This window comes from Argiope bruennichi, chromosome 5, assembly GCF_947563725.1.
Source record: "Argiope bruennichi chromosome 5, qqArgBrue1.1, whole genome shotgun sequence".
Classification (NCBI taxonomy): Eukaryota; Metazoa; Arthropoda; class Arachnida; order Araneae; family Araneidae; genus Argiope; species Argiope bruennichi.
In genome coordinates, this window is record NC_079155.1 from 20,306,060 (window position 1) to 20,327,737 (window position 21,678).

Genomic DNA, 21,678 nt, shown 5'->3' on the forward strand with positions numbered 1-21,678 from the left:
GTGACATACACTCAATTAAAGAGTTGATACCCAACAAAGAGAACACAAAAGGCTAAAAAATCTGGACTGCAGCCAACGACAAACCTATGGTACGCCCGAAATCCTCTCCATTTCAATGCCTGTTAAGAAGATGAGCGTAGGAATGGTTGTAACGATGACAACAAAAGAAAACGGATCCTCCCTACCGTGTGAAAATCTTTATTTTAAGGTTACAGAAGAAGGGATGCGCTGTCCACGCTTTTGGTTACCTAATGCAAAGAATACTTGAAAGGTCATCGAAAGGAAGAGGTTCCCATCAAAGATGACACCTTCGATGGAAGATACCGGTTTCCTTGACCTGACCTACTGATCCCTGGGTAGGCCTTTCCACCACCCGAAAGGGTTGCCACCAATTGGCATCGCAGCCAAAGCAGGGGATTATCGAGAAGTATCGATGGTGATGCGGCACGACGATTGGGTAATTACGCAACCCCGTTCGAAAATAATAATTAGTCAATAAACGAAAGTTAAGAACTACTTTACCTCTGATTATAGAGGATTCAGGTAGTAACAGCCAGTAGCTCACGATTTATGAAATGAGGCCGCTATACCAAATGGTCTTCGACATGAATTTATAATACTCAATAACAAAGGAATTAAAAATTCAAATGTTGTAAGTAATTTCGTTATCGGAAATTAATACAGTATTGAAAAAATTTTATAGACTTCTTCAGATGTTTCCTGCAATCAAAGTTCTTTTTTCTTTTTTTTTTCTTTTTTTTTGAGATTTAAAAATGTTTTAATGAATACTGCTTTTAATAAATTTAATGAATTGTTCTATTTCTTAATTGACTGCCGTAATATTTAAAAAAAAAGTTATTGCTCTTCAATATTTTGACAACTTCTGATCTTTGAATATAAAATCATTAAATTCATTTCGCCTAATAGAGCTCCAAATTAAACAGAAATGTCTAAACAGACCTGTGAAAATTTAGAATTCATTCTTATTTTACATTCATTTCTCTCGGAATGATGAATAATGGTTCTTTTCGACTTCGTCAACTTAAGCAGTTTTATGGCATCCATCACAACTACTTATTGTTAAAAATACCAGCCCCTATCTAAAACAAAAATAAAGACTTTAAAGGAGATCTATTAAGGGAATATTTAAAATAAAAAAGCGGTAAGAAATGAGAAAAATTGAAATAATCGTTAAGGAATCTTTAAAAAGAAAAAGGGGGAAAAAAAAGAAATATTGTAAAAGCAAATTTTTGATTACTGAAACCATAAAACATTTCAATGAAATATAGAATATTCGGGTAGGGGGAGGGCAACCATCGGATTGCCGATCGCATCATGTGAAAAATAATATGAACAAGTTCATATTGCTTAAATGAATAATAAATGATACAATTTGCTGATTTAAAGGCCAGAGTAAAGTTCCTGAAAGGGTTTTGAAATTACAATAATTATGAACAATAGAGATATTTCTTATTAAAAAAATATTATTTCCATGAAATTTAGTCACTTCTGGTCAATCCGAAACACAAGCCGTATCAAGAAACCGAATTTCTTCTATATATAAAACTAAGGAAAATATAATGGTAAATCTAATTTTATTCTCAATGATTTTCTGTGAGTAACATTATGATAAAATATGTGAAACGGAAATTTTAACGAGCCTAAAATGGCTCTTAAATCTTCCATAATAGAACACATGAAAGCTATTAATGCATCAAATGTTAATAGTTCAATAATTCGTAAAGAGATTTTGCATTCCAAATAATCGATCTGATAAATAGTGATATCTTCCTACACTACCAATAAATCCGCCAAAATCTACGATATACCTTACAGACGATTATTCTTGATAGTGAAAAGCTAAATGTGGAAGAGGGAAATTAGTATCTTTTGACTGCATAATAACTATGAAATAATCATTGGAAGAAATACTTCCAAGAGGATATAGAATGAAAATCGAAAAACAAGTTAGCTGTAGTTAAGGAAGCAAAAAACTGGAGCAAATGGTGGTATGCGCTCGTCAGGGGTACACGATGGGGAGTAGAAATTACGTGAAAAGAATGAAGAAGGTAGGAAATCATGTAGAGGGGGAGAAAGAACATCTGATGTACCCGATATCTTAAGTCAAATTCGTCAATTAAAACTTATTAACACGAACTCAACTAAACAATCAAATTTTGGCAATGAATATTACTAACAACGCAAGACTTTTTTTTAAAAGTAGAAATAGCAGAAAAGTAAGTCAGAAATTAAGTATTACTAAATAACATAAACTGAAATTCAAAAATAATTGGTTTAGAAAATGTAATTGTTTTAGTTCGAGAATATCTTTTTAAATTATTTTTGCTTGAAAAACCTAAAACAAAGTTCTGCAAGGACTTCACAATTTAAACAGTTTTCTTCAAAATATTTGAAAATTTTAATAAATTTTGTTTGAGATGCATGAAGCAAGAATTTTGCTAAATAACTTTTTATATTACAATAAATTAGGCAAAAATAATTATTGATTCAAGTAACTAAATTTTGGGATACTTTAAACGTCCGATTACGGTATCCACTTAACAATTTGATAGTCATGTAGTCCGATCCATAAAATATTCAAAAGTAAAGAGAAGCTCAAAACCAGCCAGATAAAATGTAACTAACTAAACACTTAAAAAAAAACCCGAAATGATATTACATTACACTCTATCAATGTAGGCTTATAACAAATTTTAAATTTAAAAAGCAAAGGATAGATCATTAAAAATGACAAGAAAACCAGCAGCAATAACTTCTATGAAACTTTCTCGCATCTTTATTATAAATATACTCCTGTATTATTAATCGCAAGGATAGGGTTAGTACAGAAGTACCAGAAAACCGAATTTGTATTCAACTCCCCCCTTCCCTAACTAATTGAAACCAATTGTAGTCATAAAATTACATACCAAATTTCATATATCTAAGTCATTGCAATTTTGAGTTATCGCGTTTACATTCTTGTAAAAGTACAGACCAACATATGGTTAATCATTTAACGAATTTATTTCCAAATTTGGTATATATATCTACGCTTTAGATGTTAAGTCCGTGTACCAAATTTTATCCGTTTCGCAGTTATCATATTAAAGAAAATTCAAATAGATTTCTACAAAATGTATTTACAGCAAATCTAAAAATATGGACTAAAGACCACATGCCAAATTTCATTCATCTAACCCAGGGTTTATGAGTCATCGTTTTCGCAGATTAACAACAAATTCGGGGTCACCCCCCCCACACCGGACTCGGAGACCCGAGGCGTGGAGATTCATCAAAATCCTGAGTTCGAATTGTTTATAAAACTTTCTCTTTGTATTCAAGGGGAAAAAAATCTTTATTATTCTATTTTAAAACTTTTATTTCCGGATAGGTATGATAAAGCATTCCCCGATTATACTAAAAATAGCTCGTTCCATCAGGTCGAAAAGATAATGTTTAAAAATCAAAAGTGGCCATCAAAAACGATGTCTTGATCTTGACTGAGAGTTTCCTTGAAAAATTAGCGCTTTTATTCAAATTAATGCATTGAAAGAGAGATAACAGGCACGGATGTAGGTAAGACCGAGGAGGACAAAAGAGTTCCTTTTTTAGAACGTTGGCGCCGGTGAAGAAGTTCCAGCGAAGAGTAAATCGCCAATTCTAAACACCCCTCTGGAAAATCCCGTTCGTGAGGAAAGAAGAGTCAGAAGTGGCTATCATCACTTTCTTTTTCGGCGATTACCGATGGAGACGGAAGTCGAGGGGAGAATTCCAAAACAATGAGGACTTTACCTGATTGCTGCGTTCGAACAGGACGACCCTAGAAGAGTGCGTGCCGGCTACATAACGCCATGCCGCGACATTTAATGGTAAGCCAAATAAGGTTTTCTTTTTCTAATTGACTATTAAAAAATATTCTAATAAAAATAATGATAAAAATTTAATATTTGCTTTGAAATTAACGAAGTATTAAGGAGACAGTGGACTTTGAAAGATACAAAAAAGAAAATATGAAATTTTTTTATTATTTTATCATCAAAATATGCATTTATATTCAACTAAAATAGTCCTATAAAATGTATTGATGATGATAAAATGAATATTTAAAATGTTAAAGGGGGGGGATCTTCGAAATGATTTTTCTCCACGCGATATTCTAATAAAATTTAAATATCTTTGAAATGTTCCAGGTGTCCTCGAAAATTGGTTAAACATTAAAAAATAACATTGTGTGAATATTAATGTTTCAATTGCTTTTTTAGATAGCTTAAAGTCAATTTTAATTCAGGAAAATACCAAATTCGTATAAAAACTCAGTTCGTGTGCATAAAAAGATTTCTAAAAATAACTTTTAATTGGAATTATAAAACCATCCCAAGTTTTGTTCTAAATAAATTTATATACGATAATAAAGAAAAAATTAATAGAAAAAAAATTAAACAGGCTAGACTATTTTGAAATTTTTAAAACTTATATTTTTTGTTTTAGAGTTCTTAAACGATATTTGACGTATTTATATTTTAGTACACATGCATAAAAAAATTTCATATCCCTAAGTGAATAAATTCGCAGAAATGCCTAGAATCCAGGTGACTTAAATAAATTAAAAACAAATTAAGATACCTTAAACAGTTAAAAAGATCCATAAAATACTTAATTTAAGAAGTTATATTGAGGCTTCGGTCATGTTTACAATTCCTGGTCATCTTAGAAAAATAAGAAGCAAAATTTCTTTTTGTTCAACTTTATTAAGCATTCCACTTATATAAAATCTTGGGGCCACGAACAAATATCTCACCTATCGTAACACTGAATAAGTTTGCACTCAAAATAGCATTGATTTTTTTTTTTTTATAAATCAATAATGTATATTATACATCATTAATGTATCATAACACAGATTATTTTATTCATATTTTTTTTTTTTTTTTTTTTTTTTTTTACATTCTACCCTTTAGTAAAAAATTATCAATAGAAACAAAAAGATTAAGAAATTTCTTTTAATGAAATCTAAAGATTAGAAGTTCGAGAAAACCGGCCCTGAAAGCATATCCAATGAAGTAGAAAAGCGCAAAAGTGAGTTCAACATATTTATAATAGTCTTTGAACGAAATATTCAAATTTGCATCGCGAGAGAGGGGGGATTATCCGCAACTTTATATTTAATTCATTATATCTTCACATATGATAAATTTCATTCAAATTATTTAAAAATTTGAATTTTGAAGTTAAATTTATTCTTTTTAACTAGTGAACTGCAGAAGAAACGTTTTTTAACCAATAACTACTTTGGACAAGTGAAATTGTTTTCCAGAAAATAAGGTTAAGGGGACAGCAATTAAGAAATGTTATCACTCTCAAGATCTTTTTCTCTTAATACATGAATACATACGTTGTTCAACTATGTTTAAATAAAAAAAAAAATTAAAGCGTTGTTCAGAAGTCAATTGTTTTATGCAACTGACTTCTGAAACAAACATTTCAATCAGATTTCACAATCCAGGATATATTCTTAAAAATGGTTCACAATATTTAACCTATTTGAGATAGTGCATTTGGGGGAGGAGAGTTGCATTGCAGAGATATTCTTTGCACATAATGAAAATAACCAAATCCATCATGATTGGCTTAGATTACTAGATTAGTTTTCTAAATAAATTTCTGTAAATCAAAATTTTAACTTGAGAAATATGAGCAAAATTGTTTAGCTATGAAGTATTAACTTAGTTCAGAAACTTCCAAAAAAGTAAATGAAGGTCTCAATGCTGATGCTCTATAGTGTAGATTATTAACCTAGAGCTATCAAATTGGCGCAAACATACTTTGAAGGGTAAGAATGTGTATTTTGAGATGATTTTTAAAATTTTAATTAGAATTAAAAAACTTTTGCAAAATTTTGCTTTTTACAAATAATTTTGAAATTATTATAGCATAAAAGTTATTTTTACATCATATAAAATACATAAAAATGTTATTTCAATTACTATATGTATTTTTTTTTTTTTTGCCCAATTTTTCCTCCCTTTTAAAAAATTTATATGAAGCTTTCAACAATACTTTCCAACGTTACAATGAAATTCAACTATTTTCATTATTTCAATTAATATTTAACAATCGGTTTTTCATCTACTGTCAAACTTCCATTTTTTTTTTTTTTACAAATTCTTTAGTGAAATTGCAATGAATTTTACTTTTTTTTTTATCACTTTTGTGCGTGTTTGGAATCTGTAAAGAAATCCTTTATTGTAAATAGAAATTAATTTAAGAAATACTTCACTAAGAAAACATATATCAAATTATGTGTAGCTTTAAATAGAAGCATAGTCACAGTTCACAAATATAACTGTAGTACAAATATAAACCTGGGAACTGCCTTTTATGTAATAAATTCTCTCTCATAATGGATTAATTTTGCAAAAATATTTCAATAAAGCCTATACGAAATCCTTTACAACACATAAGGCTGACAACAGTTTATTCCCTTACCTTTTCTAGAATCGTACATTAATTTCTCATTAAATTATACATAAAATAAAAAGTTCTTATTCTACAAAATGAATTTAGCAATTAGAAATTAAATTTTCTTTATATCTATATCTCATTACAATCTAATTGAATAATGTTATTTAAAGATAATATATTAATCCTCTTTTTCTTTTTCAGCTTAACAGGTTAGCAGTATGGTTGACCATAGCCTGTATCAGCATAAAAGGCACACAAGCAGGCATCTTAAAATATGGAATGAGATTACAGCCTCCATCAAGTGTTGCACCTTTACAAAATCATCAAACTGTGCTCAATAAAACTCTAAATGCAAAAACAGGAGTACAAGATATTCCAAGTAAAGTGAATGTACCAGCTGCCATAAGAAGGAGTGACAATGAAGCAAGTCACTTGCTGCCGGGGTCTAATGTTAAAACTAAGAAATATGATGCAGTTAAACCATTAATCACATCTCAACAGGCAACTTTCATAAACTCAGAGTTGCCAAAAGACAATTCTAAAAGACCTGCAACATTCTTTTTCACTCAAGTAGAGCCACATCGATTTGAATATCGAGCCATGTTTCAACATCATGGGCAAATTCCTAGTAATGTCTTTCAACCATTTGTGCATGACTTTGAAGGATTTGGAAAAGATTTTCCACCTCTGCCAAAATTTCCTACCTTTCCAGATTTGCCAGGATTCTTTCCAGAGCATAAAGATCCATTCCCAAACTTTCATCATAGTCCATTTCCAACCATTCCACCACCAGAGGAGATCAAACGTCATTGGCAACCACCTATAGTGCCAATTCCTCCACGGCCAACAATTGATGAAAACTTTGAAGGCCCACTAAAAAATTATGACGTTGTGCTAGGACACACACGATATCCAAAGATCTTCAGATTCAATGAAGAAAGAGTTAATATAGAGGACTTTGATAGAGAAAAGAAATTAAGATTTTATCGGCTTGGGAGAAAAGAACAGAATGAATTATCTGAACCTGAAAATGTAAAGCGTGATCAGTTACTTATTTTACATGGAGGTATATTTACAGTTCAAGAGCCACCCTTATTCAACAAACATCGGCTAGTCAAAAAGAGGAGAAAACCTGGTGGATTTGGATTGCATCAACCAAGAATATAGTTCAAATAAATTGTTTCTATTTAACAAAAATAATTTAAGAAAAATATCTGATAATCACCTAAGTATTTACAGTACAATTTTTCAAGCAGAAAAATTAGGATTCCTGCATAATTCAGTGTAAATGATTGCAGCATATTTTTCACCAAGGTAATCTTTAATCATTTAAATATTATAGCCTTGAAAAAAGAAAATACTCTTTTACTTGACAAATTATGGAAAGTGCATTTCAAAATGCGAAAGGATCTGTTGGCTTAAGTAGATTTTGCTCTAATTAGATGCTTTTTATTTACATTTCTAAAAACTGATAACTATATCTGCATCTTGTAAAACTGATAGCTATATCTGCATCATAAATACTTATTTTTATTCATAAAAATTTTGAAGATTTTTCAATAAATCATTTAAAATTATTTTAATAACTTATTTAATAGTATAAAAAATAATAATGTTAATAATTTAATATAAATTAAAAACAATGGAAACATTTGATGGACATATCATATATGAGTATTCGTATAAAATATTACAAAAATAATAAGCTTAATATAATTTTTCTCAAGAATTCTAAATAGGAACTGAATTTAGAACTGCATTATAATTTATTACAACATAAAGCAACCAAATCAATATGGACAAAAAAAAAAAAAAAAAAAAAAAAGTTTAGAATTTCAACTGTGAAAAACAACACCTTGCATTTTATTTAAAATTTCCTTTGATTAATGGGGGGGAAAAATCATGAGTATTTTAACTCAACTATTGATATATTCAAATATGCAGTTAAATAAAAGCTTTAGTATTTTTGAAATAATTATGAATGGATTCAATGTATTTATGAAAAAATAAAGTTGTTAAAAGTTTGATGCACTATGTCCTTTTTGAAAATATAAGAGTTAGCACTTGCAACACAACCACTAACACAGCAAGGGAGGGGAGACAAGGCAATATTGCCTATATTCATATAACCATAAAGTTATTTTTGTAGTAACCATACATAGCATAAATTATATTTTCTTTAAATCAGCACATAGAATCTATTAATCAAAAACACCATTTCCATTATTTACTACTAGCCGCCTTTGGCGACCAGCCGGTTCGCCAATCTTAATGTTCGTTAAAATTTTAATAATTAAATATTTTATGCAATTTCTACTTTAATAGCTTCTTCATCAAAATATTTTAAAACTTCAAATTTTGATTATCATATAATTCATTCATAATATTATAAAGGCCTTCAGTCATAACGTAATATGTATCTCTCTCATTTTCTGTTAGCACCTGTAGAATTTATGCTTTAAATTAAAGTGGAAAGAATTTATCTTCAATTAATATAATAATATTTTTTACTGAAACAAAGCATTTTTGGTAAAAGTGAATTTTAGTGTGCACCCAGCTGCGCCAACAATGCCAAGTCGCCAATAAAGATGGCGGACAAAATAAACAAATACTTCCGCGGAACAGTTACGGTTACTATTTCCCGCCATCTAATTAGAACTTTTTACTTATAAGCATTTTTTTTTTTTTTTCATACTGCCCGGTGCCTCCTACAGATGCCTTCGGCATCTGTAGAAGGCACCGGGCAGGATTTTTTAACTTAAAAAAACATCCTACGGCTTCGCTAGCAGCGGGAACCTAGTAGCTTCGCTAGCACATTGAACATAAAGACTGTGTGGAAAACAGAAACAGTACATAACCAAGAGAAAAGAAAAAACGGAGAAATAAGCAATCGGAACATTCTCCATACAAAATTTCAAACAAACATACTTTCCCCACCTTCATCAACTTGTAAAAAAATATATTCCACTCACCCTCCATCCATTCTGCCGGTTCGATATCAAACCATTCTCAATACAAAATTTCAAACAAGCATCCTTTCCTAATTTCATTAACTCATAAAATATATATGTATGCATATTTAACTCGCCCTTCATCCATTCTACAGGTTCGAAATAATCCCGACATAACAAATTATGAAGGGAACCAACCGTTATAACACCAAAAACATTACGAGAACTGCGAATAATTCCATTTGCAGCTGTCTTTGAAAGTGAGAATGCAGACAATTTTTTTAAAGCGAATACTGACAATTAAAAATTGCAAAAGAATAAATATTTTTATTCTTTTGAATAAAGAAGAAAATAACTTTTAATTATAAGCTTAAATTTCTTTATTTAATAAATTTTAATTATAATAAAGAACAAAAGTAAAATCTTTAATCGATATTTTTTTAATATTTCTAATTTAACATTTTTCATAATTTAATTGTAGTTTAAGTACAACTCAACCATCGCAAAAAGTAGTAAACAAAACAGCAGTACGGTTGCTATAAGAGGGATCCGATGGGTTGCAATATTGGCGACAATCGGCTGGTGCACACTAATCTTCACTTAGGCCGCATTTTTTTATAATCTGATTACTGAAAATAGAGTCACTCAGCGTTTAAACTTTATGGGCACTAAAGAATATCTTTTTAAATTTATGTAATATCTCAAGAGTTGGTCAACAAAATTTTCTTAGATTCATTATGAGCAGATCGATTAATTAACAATGTTTAAATTTAAATGCATCAAACACTAAGAAAATAAAGAGAATCGTTTAAAATAAACGGTTGAAAACGGTAGAATTTATGCTTTAAATTAAAGTGGAAAGAATTTATCTTCAATTAATATAATAATATTTTTTACTGAAACAAAGCATTTTTTTATAATCTGATTACTGAAAATAGAGTCACTCAGCGTTTAAACTTTATGGGCACTAAAGAATATCTTTTTTAATTTATGTAATATCTCAAGAGTTGGTCAACAAAATTTTCTTAGATTCATTATGAGCAGATCGATTAATTAACAATGTTTAAATTTAAATGCATCAAACACTAAGAAAATAAAACGAATCGTTTAAAATAAACGGTTGAAAACAGGTTTTTAAAAAACTACTTAAAAAACGATGTACTTAAAACTATAAGCATATACAAAAAATATATAACTAACATAAATACAATTTACTTACAAAAGCATGGAACTAACCCAAAAATAATTTAAATCATCCATTTATAACGTTGTCATGGCAACAATCAGAACAGAATGCGCATGCGTGAATTTTCTTCGCCGGTTACGTAACGCAAATACGTGATTTTTTCTACGCCAGTTGGGGTAACGCTATGCGGATTAGAAATTTTTAATTTCCTTTATTCTGTTTTATTTTAATTCAAAAGTACTTCAGAATGAATCTGAAAGATTGATTCATTAACAATGTTTAATTTTAAATGCATCAAACATTAAGAAAATAAACAGAACCGATTGAAATAATCCGCCGAAAAATTTTAACACTAGCCTCATTACTGTTGGGAGAAAAAAAAAACTGAAGCCTTTCTCGTTTGGCGCTGGATATAATGGAAGATTTTTTTGGCGGAAAAGTTGGCGGTGGGGAAAATGGAAGATTTTTTTGGCGGGAAAGTTAGTTTTTAATTAATAATTAAAATTCTAATTAAAAATTCGAAAAAAGAAACCCCAGGTGCACATTCCCAACCTCCAAGGTATACATGTACCAAATTTGGTAGCTGTATGTCAAACGGTCTGGCCTGTAGAGCGCCAACACACACACACACACACACATTGAGCTTTATTATAAGTATAGATATAGATAAGAAATACATTACTTATGGGGAGAAATTCAAAGATCCATATCTTATATTCTAGAGCACAATGATTTTAAGATTATACATCATTGCTTAAAAAAGAAATTATTACAATTCATGCCTTAACATTTAAAAAACATTTTTAAATATTTTTTTAACTTTCTTATATGAATACAAAATCTACAAATAATGATTAAAATGATTTAAAATATTAGTATTAAAAGCAATTATTTATTTTTGCCATTTGCAAAATCAACATTTTGTAAAGCACACACTCACAATTTTTTACAACTACAATTAATAGAGACTTAAGTGAAAGAGAAAAGTAGTTCTCCTTTACAGGTGTTTTCATTAATTGTATTCAGTTTTTATTTTATTTATTCCTCAAATTTTTACTTAAGTTTTCAAAGCTAAGAGAAGCATGAAATCTTACGTAAATATTCAATTTCAGAATAGTTTAGTTAATAAAAAAAGATTAATTAAAAAAAGGGATTCATAATTAGAAAATTCCTTTAAAAAATCGATACATTTTGCTCATACCAAGTTTAGGAATTTATCATTGTATACTAGGGTAAAAAAATGACATGCATCCTTGTGCAGAAAACATCTTAAAAAGTAATCAACATCAGTGAAACAGCACGTAATGATTATTAAACATTTCATTCTGCCCAAAACTGCAATCAGAAATGAAGTATAAACAAAGAGAAAGGTAAAAACACACCAAAGAATGCACTAAAACCGTAAAAAATTGAGGAACCAAAGTATTTAAACAGCAGAAAACCTCAAGACCACTCAACTACTAAAGACCTACTAATCACCCAACACGGAAAATACAAAATGAATAAAAGAACCCTAGGTAGAGATAGCAAGACCAATAATGTATAGAAAGAACTGAAATTTACTAAAAACCATGCAATTACCCTTAACTAAGACACAAAGGAACTAAAGAAAAGTATTGACACTCTGAAGTTAAGAATCTATTTTTAAAATTTTCAACCCTACTTGAAGAAAGAAGAATGTATAAACAAGCTAAGACCCATGAAGAAAAGTACAGATCTCCCTCTTAAAAAAATAAAATAAGCCCCTTCTGGCCTATGCAAACTCTGACTCCCTGCAACCTGATTAAACCTTCTTCAAACTGCTCTAGCTTCTAAAGTATAATGTAAATTGTTGCTAATCTACCATCAGCAACTTTAAGGAACCACATCAATCAGGTTCAAATCATTATCACCAGGTCTTATTAGAAAGTAATAGTTAGGTTTCAGAGATTGAGAACCCTGCAGTCTATGCACTCAGTCATTATCATTAACTAATTACCAAGCATTGGCATAATTAATAGACTATATTGGGAAGAAATTACTTTTTATCAGCAACACAGCAAAGGTCAAAAATAAAATTGGATGAAAAATAACTTATAATTAAAGAAACACAAACTTGTACTACAGAACAGACAAAATTCATCGAATCTGGCATATGAAGTTTATAACGATGCATTAATTTCATTGCAAATATGGATTAAAAGGGAATAAAAAAAATAAGTATAAGACAATTAATCTTGAAAACATAATAATATATTAGATATTCATGTACCTTTTAAAGTGTAAATACTATCAGTTTCAATTTCTCAGATTATTTGCATCTTTCCAATGAGGTTTAAGAGCATCTTTAAAATCTTGATTCAGCAATTTCTTATCAAATGATTTTCTATTTATGGAATTTCCCTTGTCAAAGTTACAAAAAAATTGGTAAGATTATAAACATTTGGTTGCTAAATGGGAAATTTTTTTGCCATATTCTCTCTGGGAATATTTCTTAATGACACAATTTGGCCTGCCATGCTACCAAAACGATAAAGGAATGGAATTGACAACAATCCTCTTTTATTACATATTACATAAAGTGTATACTACCATTATTATACATTGTGTACTAAAATCAAGATCACCGTTCTGATTAGAATACATATATTAGTTAAGATCAAAATCCATTGAAAATAGTCTTAAAAAAAAACACTTGGAATACACGTCACAAAAAAAATTTAAAATATGATTTTTTTACCTTTTGGGGATAAATAGGGGCTATAAGTGTAAAGGCAAAGATATGAGTATGTCAATGAAATAGTCCTGCTATTAATTTTCATCGAGTTTTATGTAATACTATGAGACAAAAATTTGAAATTTTAACTTGTGCTGCAACTATATATTTATTTATATATATTTTTTTTAAAAAAAATGCTTATTTGCACCTTTAAATTGGTACAAGGTTAATAACCAGGATATGGTACATGTGTATGGTATACTATTATAAAAAAGGAACCATATATTAAATTCAAACAAAAATTTGAGATATTTCAAAAGCATAAAAAGGTTTTACAAATTCTTTGTACAGACTTCATACACTTTCCATACTCAGGCATATATTTTTTAAAGTGGAAAAATAAGTTTGTATCTGATTTTTAAAATTACAATTTAGCATGTCTGATTTCTTATAGGATTAATTTCCAGAAGATATTTTCTTTTAAATGCAATAAAATAGATTCATGGTTACTTTGCAGGTGTAAAAAACCAGCATTAATTAAAATTTCAAATATGCATAATTTAAACACATGATCACAGTAGTAAGAAAATTTTCATTGATTAAATTAGCTGCTTAGTTTTTGTTCCACATTTACTTCAGCAATTTATTGAATACTAGAAACACTTTATAATAGCTATTTTGGCAAAACAAAACCTTTGATAAATAGTGGTGGTTGTTTTTTTTATCAAGGAAACCCAGAATGGGTCTTAAGATGTCCTAATTTGACACTCAATGGTTTATATTGCTTGTACAGCAAAATGCAACTGACATTTAAACAAGAGAATCAATTTTATAATTATTAATTCAATAATATTAGTGATGTCATAATCCAAACTATTTACAGAAAAATTATTAGAAGAGTGCTGGAATTGCAAAGAAGCATTTTGAGAATGATATGCAGTTTGCCTTGAATCATGTTTCTACATTCATCATTTTACATAATCTCTGCCTGTTTAATTCTTTATTTATATCAATTTTTAATGCATTATCCAAACTTTGTAAAACACAATTTTGGTTTCAAAATAATGATTGCAAATTTATATTGGTGGAAAAATATTTTAAACAGTAAGAAACAAAAGTGATGTGTCATCTTTTCTACTTCATCAATTCAATCAATTTTAAAGATAAAAATATGCAACTCTTAAAAAAATCTGTAGTAGAGTAAGAGAGATATTCCATTAGGCAAATTATATCTAAACTCATGAAAAAATAAAAAAATATTTTATAAACTTAAAAGATGATAATTTTATTAACATAATATTATTTTGTTCCTTATTTGCAACATTTTTTTTCATGAAATTCCTTTTTATTTCTAATGGATTTAGAATTCAAGCAAGTTCTAAACATTGGGTCACTGTATATCATGCTGTTGCTGTTACATCCTCTCAAAAAAATACTATTTTATGCATGCATTAGCAGAGCAAAATAAAAAACATTACACTTTATGGAATCAGGAGCAATTAGAAAACAATTTTATTTAAAGGAAACATTAAGAAGAAGTTAAGAATTGGTTAAGAAGAATAGTATAAAGAAAGTTTTGATTTAATGAATCAATTGAACAAATTAATTGTTGCAGAGTCTGAAATCCATGAAATCATGAGTTGTATTTTAAAACATTACTTACTGCACTTGAAACTGCTCTTCTTAGTATAAATATAAAATATTTAGTAAAATATATGGGGGGGGGGGGTCTGCTCACAACTGCATTTTCGAAGGGCGAAAAATGTTTCTCAATCAAAAAAAAATCCCTTTTCTCAACTATATTTACTTAATTAGACAAATTCTACACATATAACAAATAATAATAATAAAAATTTTAAAAAAAATTAATTTAAGGATTTGAATAAAAAGTTACAGTATTTAAACAGCAGTAACAGGTTGTATTTACATATTTTCAAAATGAGAGGGATTCTTTTTACATTTACAATTCCAGTACAGGATTTGAAAGTAAGGATTACAATTACCAAATATGAATGAAATTGAAATAAAGTTTCAACTATTACAGTTAGCTTTAAAATCATTTATCATATATACATAAAATACATAAGGAGTAAAAAGAATTCTCATTCAAAAGAAGTGTCAAAGTCCAAATCAATTAATTTTTTAAAAAATATGAAAGTAATATAATTAAATACACAAAAAATTCTAATATAAAACTTTCATGAATTTATTGTTACACACAAATTTTTTTTATCAAGCTTACTGATACTAAATAATCCCAACAAAATATTTTTATATGGATGTGCATGAGTACCATAACCTTTTCAAAAATTACAATTACTGGCAATGTCTGTCCCACTTTTATAATTCGTAGAATGATTATTTTTATAATTCATAAAACATTCGTTCCCATGAAACTAACAACATATATTAGTTATAACCACTAACCCCACAAAATATTTGCAGTATAACCTCTTATTAATTATGCTATGCAATTGATTGTAAATAGAAAAGAATTGAAATTATCAATGTAAGTATCAATGTCTAAAATATCCATATCAGACATAACAGAGGTTTACAGAAAAATAAACTGAACCTCATAAAAAATGAATTATATCAAACATAAAAAAAAGAGAAGTAAAATAAATAAAACAATAAGATGAATCAACTTATAGTAAAAGTATTATTAAAATACTGCAGAATTATTACACAAAATAGAAATTTAATCAGTCTTGTAAAACTCGATTTAAAAACATTGAAATTCAGGTGTCAACTGAAATGTGTTGTCCCATATTAAATATGTAATATTTCTTAGGCCTGTGCACATATATAAAAAAATATACTGAAATATTTTTATTATCATAATGATTCACATTTTAGAATAAAAACCAATAATTCCATTTTTGCATTACAAATATCCAAGAATTTGTTAAAAACTTTCAAGAAAAATCATAATTTCCATCAAACAATCTCATTGGCTTTGCTGTTTCTTTCTTAAACAATATAATTTTTCGTCCCCTCTCTTAAACAAATAAAATACTAAAGTTTGTTATTAAAAAAAAAAAATAAATAAAACCAATGAAATAAAAATTCCACCCATCCCATGAATATCATTAAAAAATCACTTATTCAATAAATTAATCTTCTGAAACAACTACAGCAATAGTAATAAATAGCATCTTCATCAATATACTTAAGATTTTTAAACAGTTAAATTCTTATATAACATCAACATTTACTTTATCGTGAAGATGTCTCAAAATTAAAGTACAATGACACTATATAACAAACAATGGATAACAGTTTGAATAAACCAAAAAGATTTAAATTCAAGTTTCCAATTAAAGTATTTTTTTTAAACTTAAGAATGCCATGTTAGTTTCTATTTTTTTAAAAAAAATGTATAATTTTCTTTTCTCTCCATTCAAATTAAACAACTAATTAATAGTTTTGAATCATGGTATAACTTATAAAAAATAAATTAGCAGGGATATGCTTGAGTATCTATGCACAATTCAGACAAATCATTAAAAGTATGCATTCTCTTTAACTTTTTATATTTTAAAAAGTATTTTACTGTAGAAATTGCATAACAATTTTTATTATATATACATATATATAAATTAAAGCATGTGTGATATTTTCAAATAATATACCAATAAACTTGCAAACTATTTAAGTTTTTATCCACCTTTTTTTACAATTTGTAAGGTATAAAGCAATATCGATGTTAATAAGTTATTATTTAACATTTAAGTTCAATTGCACAATCAATGTCCATCAACCAAAAAGTATTATTCATAAAAGATACTTCAATGTATATCACATACTAGCTCATCTTAAAAAAAAATTTGAGAAATAAATTGGAAATCGTGTAGCAGTTCTAAGGACATGCTGTTTAATTGCAAATAATAAAACTCACTGTTACTTCATATTTCTAACATGTAGAAAATTGTAAACCTTTACCATTTTTTTAACCTTTGATTCATAATTAAAACATCAGAAAAGTAACTGTGAAGTTACACAGTGATCCATAGCTTTCTTTTCTTTTACAAAATAATGATTCTTATTGCTTTATATTATTTTTTCAAAAAAAAAAAATTCTCAAAAGAGATGAGCAAATCCAAGACATTTTTAAGGATCAGTTCTTTCCCCCCCCCTTTATTCTGTAACAGTTATAAACATTTTTTTAAAAAAAATGAAGAATGAACAATTCAATGCATAAAAGGACTTACCAGTAGTAATTTCTTCAGATATTTCATTTTCTGTTAGTGGTTTATCATATAATCTCAAGTAAACCTGCAAATGTTAGACAAATTAAAAATTCTGTTTTTCATAATTTTAATCAATTAATTATTAAAATTCCATAATTTAGAAAGTGTATATCATAAAAAAAGTTTCCATGCGAGATAAAATGTAATTACTGGAAAGGAAAAATGTCATATTTAATAACAAATTAAAATTATTAAGAGGTGATATTTAAAAGATGCAAGAAGTAGAGATGCTTTGCCTCTATATTTTATAATTCTATATTTTAAAATACCTTTTTTATTCAGTTAAAATGGCAGAGGATTTAAAAAAAAAGCCAATAGCTTGGTTAATTTTCCAAACCTTCAAAAACTACTGCATGTTTTCAAGCATAAACAATTACAAATTGAAATACATTATATATATATATATATATATATATATATATATATATATATATATATATAGTAGCCTTTTATGGAAAAAATTGAAATTTTCTTTGAAACACTAGTTATTTAAAGCCTTTCTTTGGAAATATATAACTAAATGGAGTTCTGATTAGAATTTTTCATTTTAATTTATCTTTTGTCTTTATTTCAAATAAGCATACATAACTTTTGTATTTTACATAATTATTAAAACCTTTATAAACTACAGATACTAGAAACAAAAAAATATTTAAAAAAACTAAATATCATTCATTAGTATTTTGATGATTAGTAAGAGAAAAAAAATGACTTGTAAAATAAATATCTTAAGGCAAAAAAAATTTATAGTTCCTTAAAAATTAGATATGAAGACAAGTAACTTTATAATAATTTATCTTGCAAAATATAAATAGGTCTTTCAATATAATTTTATAACAATTTAAAATGTCATTACTCACATCTATTGCAACTTTAGCAGCTTTAAAATAAAAAGGATGCGATTGAAGAACATCTTCTAATCTTAGCAATCCAACATATGCTCTAAGTGTCATTTTCCGCATACAATAGGTATGGAAGTCGAATTGATCTTCTATTATTTCTGCAAAATGCTGAAAAAAGGGAAAAAAGATAACTCATTACAAATGAATAGAGCATTTTGATATAAGATAAATTAAGTGAAAGAAGTTGAAATTGGTGTTAAAATCAAAATCAAACAGCTTTTTTTTTTCTAACAAAAAAATTCTAAATATTAGAAGTTAACTGTTCAGTAATTCATTTGATTAAATAACTTTGAAGCATAAAGAAATTACCTTGAACTAAATGTTTTTTTTTTTTTCTTCTTTCTTTTTGCATTTAACATATGCTTAAAATTTAAAAAGTATTTTCATTAAATTAGAGTATTTTAGTATTATAATATATATATATATATATTATAAATATATATTTTATATACATAATAAACTTATTTCCAAAGAATTCTTTCATTTTTTAAGAAATTAAATTTAACTGCCTAGGTGTTAAAAACTGATCTTTCCTAATTTTTATGTTCTGTTCGAAGACATAATTTGTATTTATCAGTTTAAACACTCAGACAGTTAAATCTAATTTTAAAAAATGAAAGATTTCTTTGGAAATAATTTTTTTCTCTTAATTATCAGTCCATTTAAAAGAAGATTTAAAACAATGTAATGAAAAAACTAAACATAACTAAAATTTAGTGAAAACATTTAGATGTAGCTTAAAAGTTTATTCCTAACTAATCTTAGGTCTTAACCAATTTTAATGTTTATGAAACATAATTTAAAGTCTAATAAAAGAATCATTTTAACCATCTCTTCTAGATATCCATAATACAGAAATGTTAAAAGAAATTTAAATCAAGTCAATATCAATCAAAATTTAATGTTTTAAATAAAATTTAAAAAATGAAAAATTTTCCAAGTTATTGTCAACAAATGCCATTGCTTAAGTAGCATTTTATTAAAAAGCAGTTTGTAAAATGATTCATTACATACCCTATCAATTTCATGGCATTTCTTCAAAGCATCTCCCCATCTTCCTAACCTTTGATATGCTAACGCACATTCTGTTTGAAACCACATACACTGCATCTCATTTAGGTTTTCCATTGATGACACACCTTCCTAAATTAAAAAATATAAAATTATAAATTTACAATGATTAATTTTCACAATAACAAATTTAAAATTATTGCTTGTTCAAATGAATAAAATAATTTACATAGATTCATTCTCTGCATACATTTACTAATACATTTCTTGACTATAGTTCAAATTGTTAAAAATTAGCTTTATTAAATTAAAACTTTAACAAACTTTATTAAGCTAAAGAAAGTAACATAATATCGAGACAGAGAATAAACATAATTTTGTTCTGAAGAGTAACATTTTTTTTCTCCAAAGATTTCTCTTTTACAAACAAAAAGTGATGTCTATCTTGTATATCAGTTCTAAATATCAGAAACTCAGTTTGCAGGTCAAAATAAATGAAAGGCATGTTATTGACTCATTTATTTTCAAATCATGCTATTGTTCAGAAAATTAAAAGTTTAATAAATATCTTACATTTGTAGCTTATTACTTACAAATTTCATAGAACTATTACAATACACAATTGGATCATACTAAATAACTGAGCCCAATCAGAAGGCAAAAATAAAATATACTGCCAAATAAAAATATATAAATAATATCAAAATATTTTGGTTCTCAATATCAAAATAAATATATGAACTGTAATTGATTAGAGGATTTTTTTTTAACATTAAGCAGATTTCAATAATAAGCACATATGGCAATACAGAATTATTCTGATTTAATTAACATACACTTAAGACTTTCAATCTGTTATAAGCTTATATTACATATGCTACTTTGCTAATATCCAACTACATTAAAAAAAAAAAAAAATCAAAGTTGTCTCCATCTAAAAACAAACAAATCATATTTACTGTGGTATTGATTTTTAGTTGTGGAATACTGTTGTAAGTAAGGAAATAGTGCTTGCTGTTAAGGCAGGTTACAAAAATAATTACAATCATTTGTCAGACAATATAATTTCTAACTCATTTCTATCTGGCATATTAAACATTTTATACTTCTCATATATTCAAAATAAAAGTAAATAAAGAAAATGGCTAACACTATGAGAAATGAAAAGGGAAATAAGTATTCATCACAAAACTCAATTTTTAAGAAACTTATTGTATAAATAAATACTATTATCCCATAATAAATATCATTATCATTACATAATACAAATATGTCATACAATAAATCATTATAATTGGATTTTGTGCTATCAAATGGATTATATACAGTACACGTGCAAGCTAAATATAAGTTTTTAATACAAAATGAGAATATAATGCTTTTAATTTTACACAAATCAGGGAACAAATTTGTAAGTAAGATGATGTTTAAAAAAAGCATCAATTTCATGTTATATATATAAATAAAACTGGAAAACAAAACAACGCTGAGTTTAGAGCATAATGGAAAATCTGAAATGCAGCAAATAATTAAAACCATATAAAAGAAGCACTTTTACATTAAAAACAAATTCAGTTATTTTTAATCAATTAATTACCTATCAAGGCTCAGAGAAAGTTCCACTACAAAAGCATTTATATTATATATATAAAAAAAGAAAATTTAAATTTAAATGAGAAGATAACTGCAAATTAACAAAGAATCATAAATATATAATTACTAGAATAAGATGAGTAAATACACACGCACACACTATCTATCAGTAAATATTTGGACGCTCATACAAATGAGGATATCTGGGGTACTGATCTTTGTCAGACCTTCTGCACTTAAATATCGTGTAGGCAATAGCATCAGTATCAGTTGAATGCAAGATGCCACAAAATTCAGAGCTGTCTGACTTCAAGAAAGGTGATAATTGTAGGATACCATAGAAATGGCCAATCCTTAAAGGACATATCTAGTGAGTTAAACATTCCAAAATCGACAGTGGCTATTGTGATTAAGAAGTGGAAGATGAGTGGTGATTGTTGGAATGTGTATTGACCTGTCAGATCCATGAAACTAAGAAAAAGAAACCGGCAAATGCTATCCAAAGAAATTTGGAAAAACCATATTAAACTGATGGCCTACATACTCCAAGAGTTCCAACAAGCACCTAGCATTGTTCTTTCGTTAAATACCTAATGGAATTATGGTCTGGGGATGTTTC

General features: G+C 27.5%; 2 protein-coding genes across 2 annotated transcripts in view; one reads left to right on the top strand and one right to left on the bottom strand.

Moving 5' to 3' along the window:
* Positions 1 to 21,678, bottom strand: part of LOC129968457 (N-alpha-acetyltransferase 15, NatA auxiliary subunit-like) — a 70,814-nt gene that overhangs the window by 34,350 nt on the left and 14,786 nt on the right. Inside the window, exons 14-16 of the mRNA XM_056082342.1 lie at positions 19,470 to 19,598; positions 18,414 to 18,563; positions 17,515 to 17,578 (exon numbers count right to left, since the gene is read on the bottom strand). Coding sequence (XP_055938317.1) covers positions 17,515 to 17,578; positions 18,414 to 18,563; positions 19,470 to 19,598 — 343 coding nt within the window. The remainder of the gene's footprint in view (positions 1 to 17,514; positions 17,579 to 18,413; positions 18,564 to 19,469; positions 19,599 to 21,678) is intronic.
* LOC129968458 (uncharacterized) lies at positions 3,739 to 8,461 on the top strand. Its single transcript, XM_056082343.1, has 2 exons — positions 3,739 to 3,872; positions 6,667 to 8,461. The coding sequence occupies exons 1-2, from the start codon at positions 3,855 to 3,857 to the stop codon at positions 7,630 to 7,632; spliced, it is 984 nt and encodes a 327-aa protein (XP_055938318.1). The 5' UTR covers positions 3,739 to 3,854; the 3' UTR covers positions 7,633 to 8,461.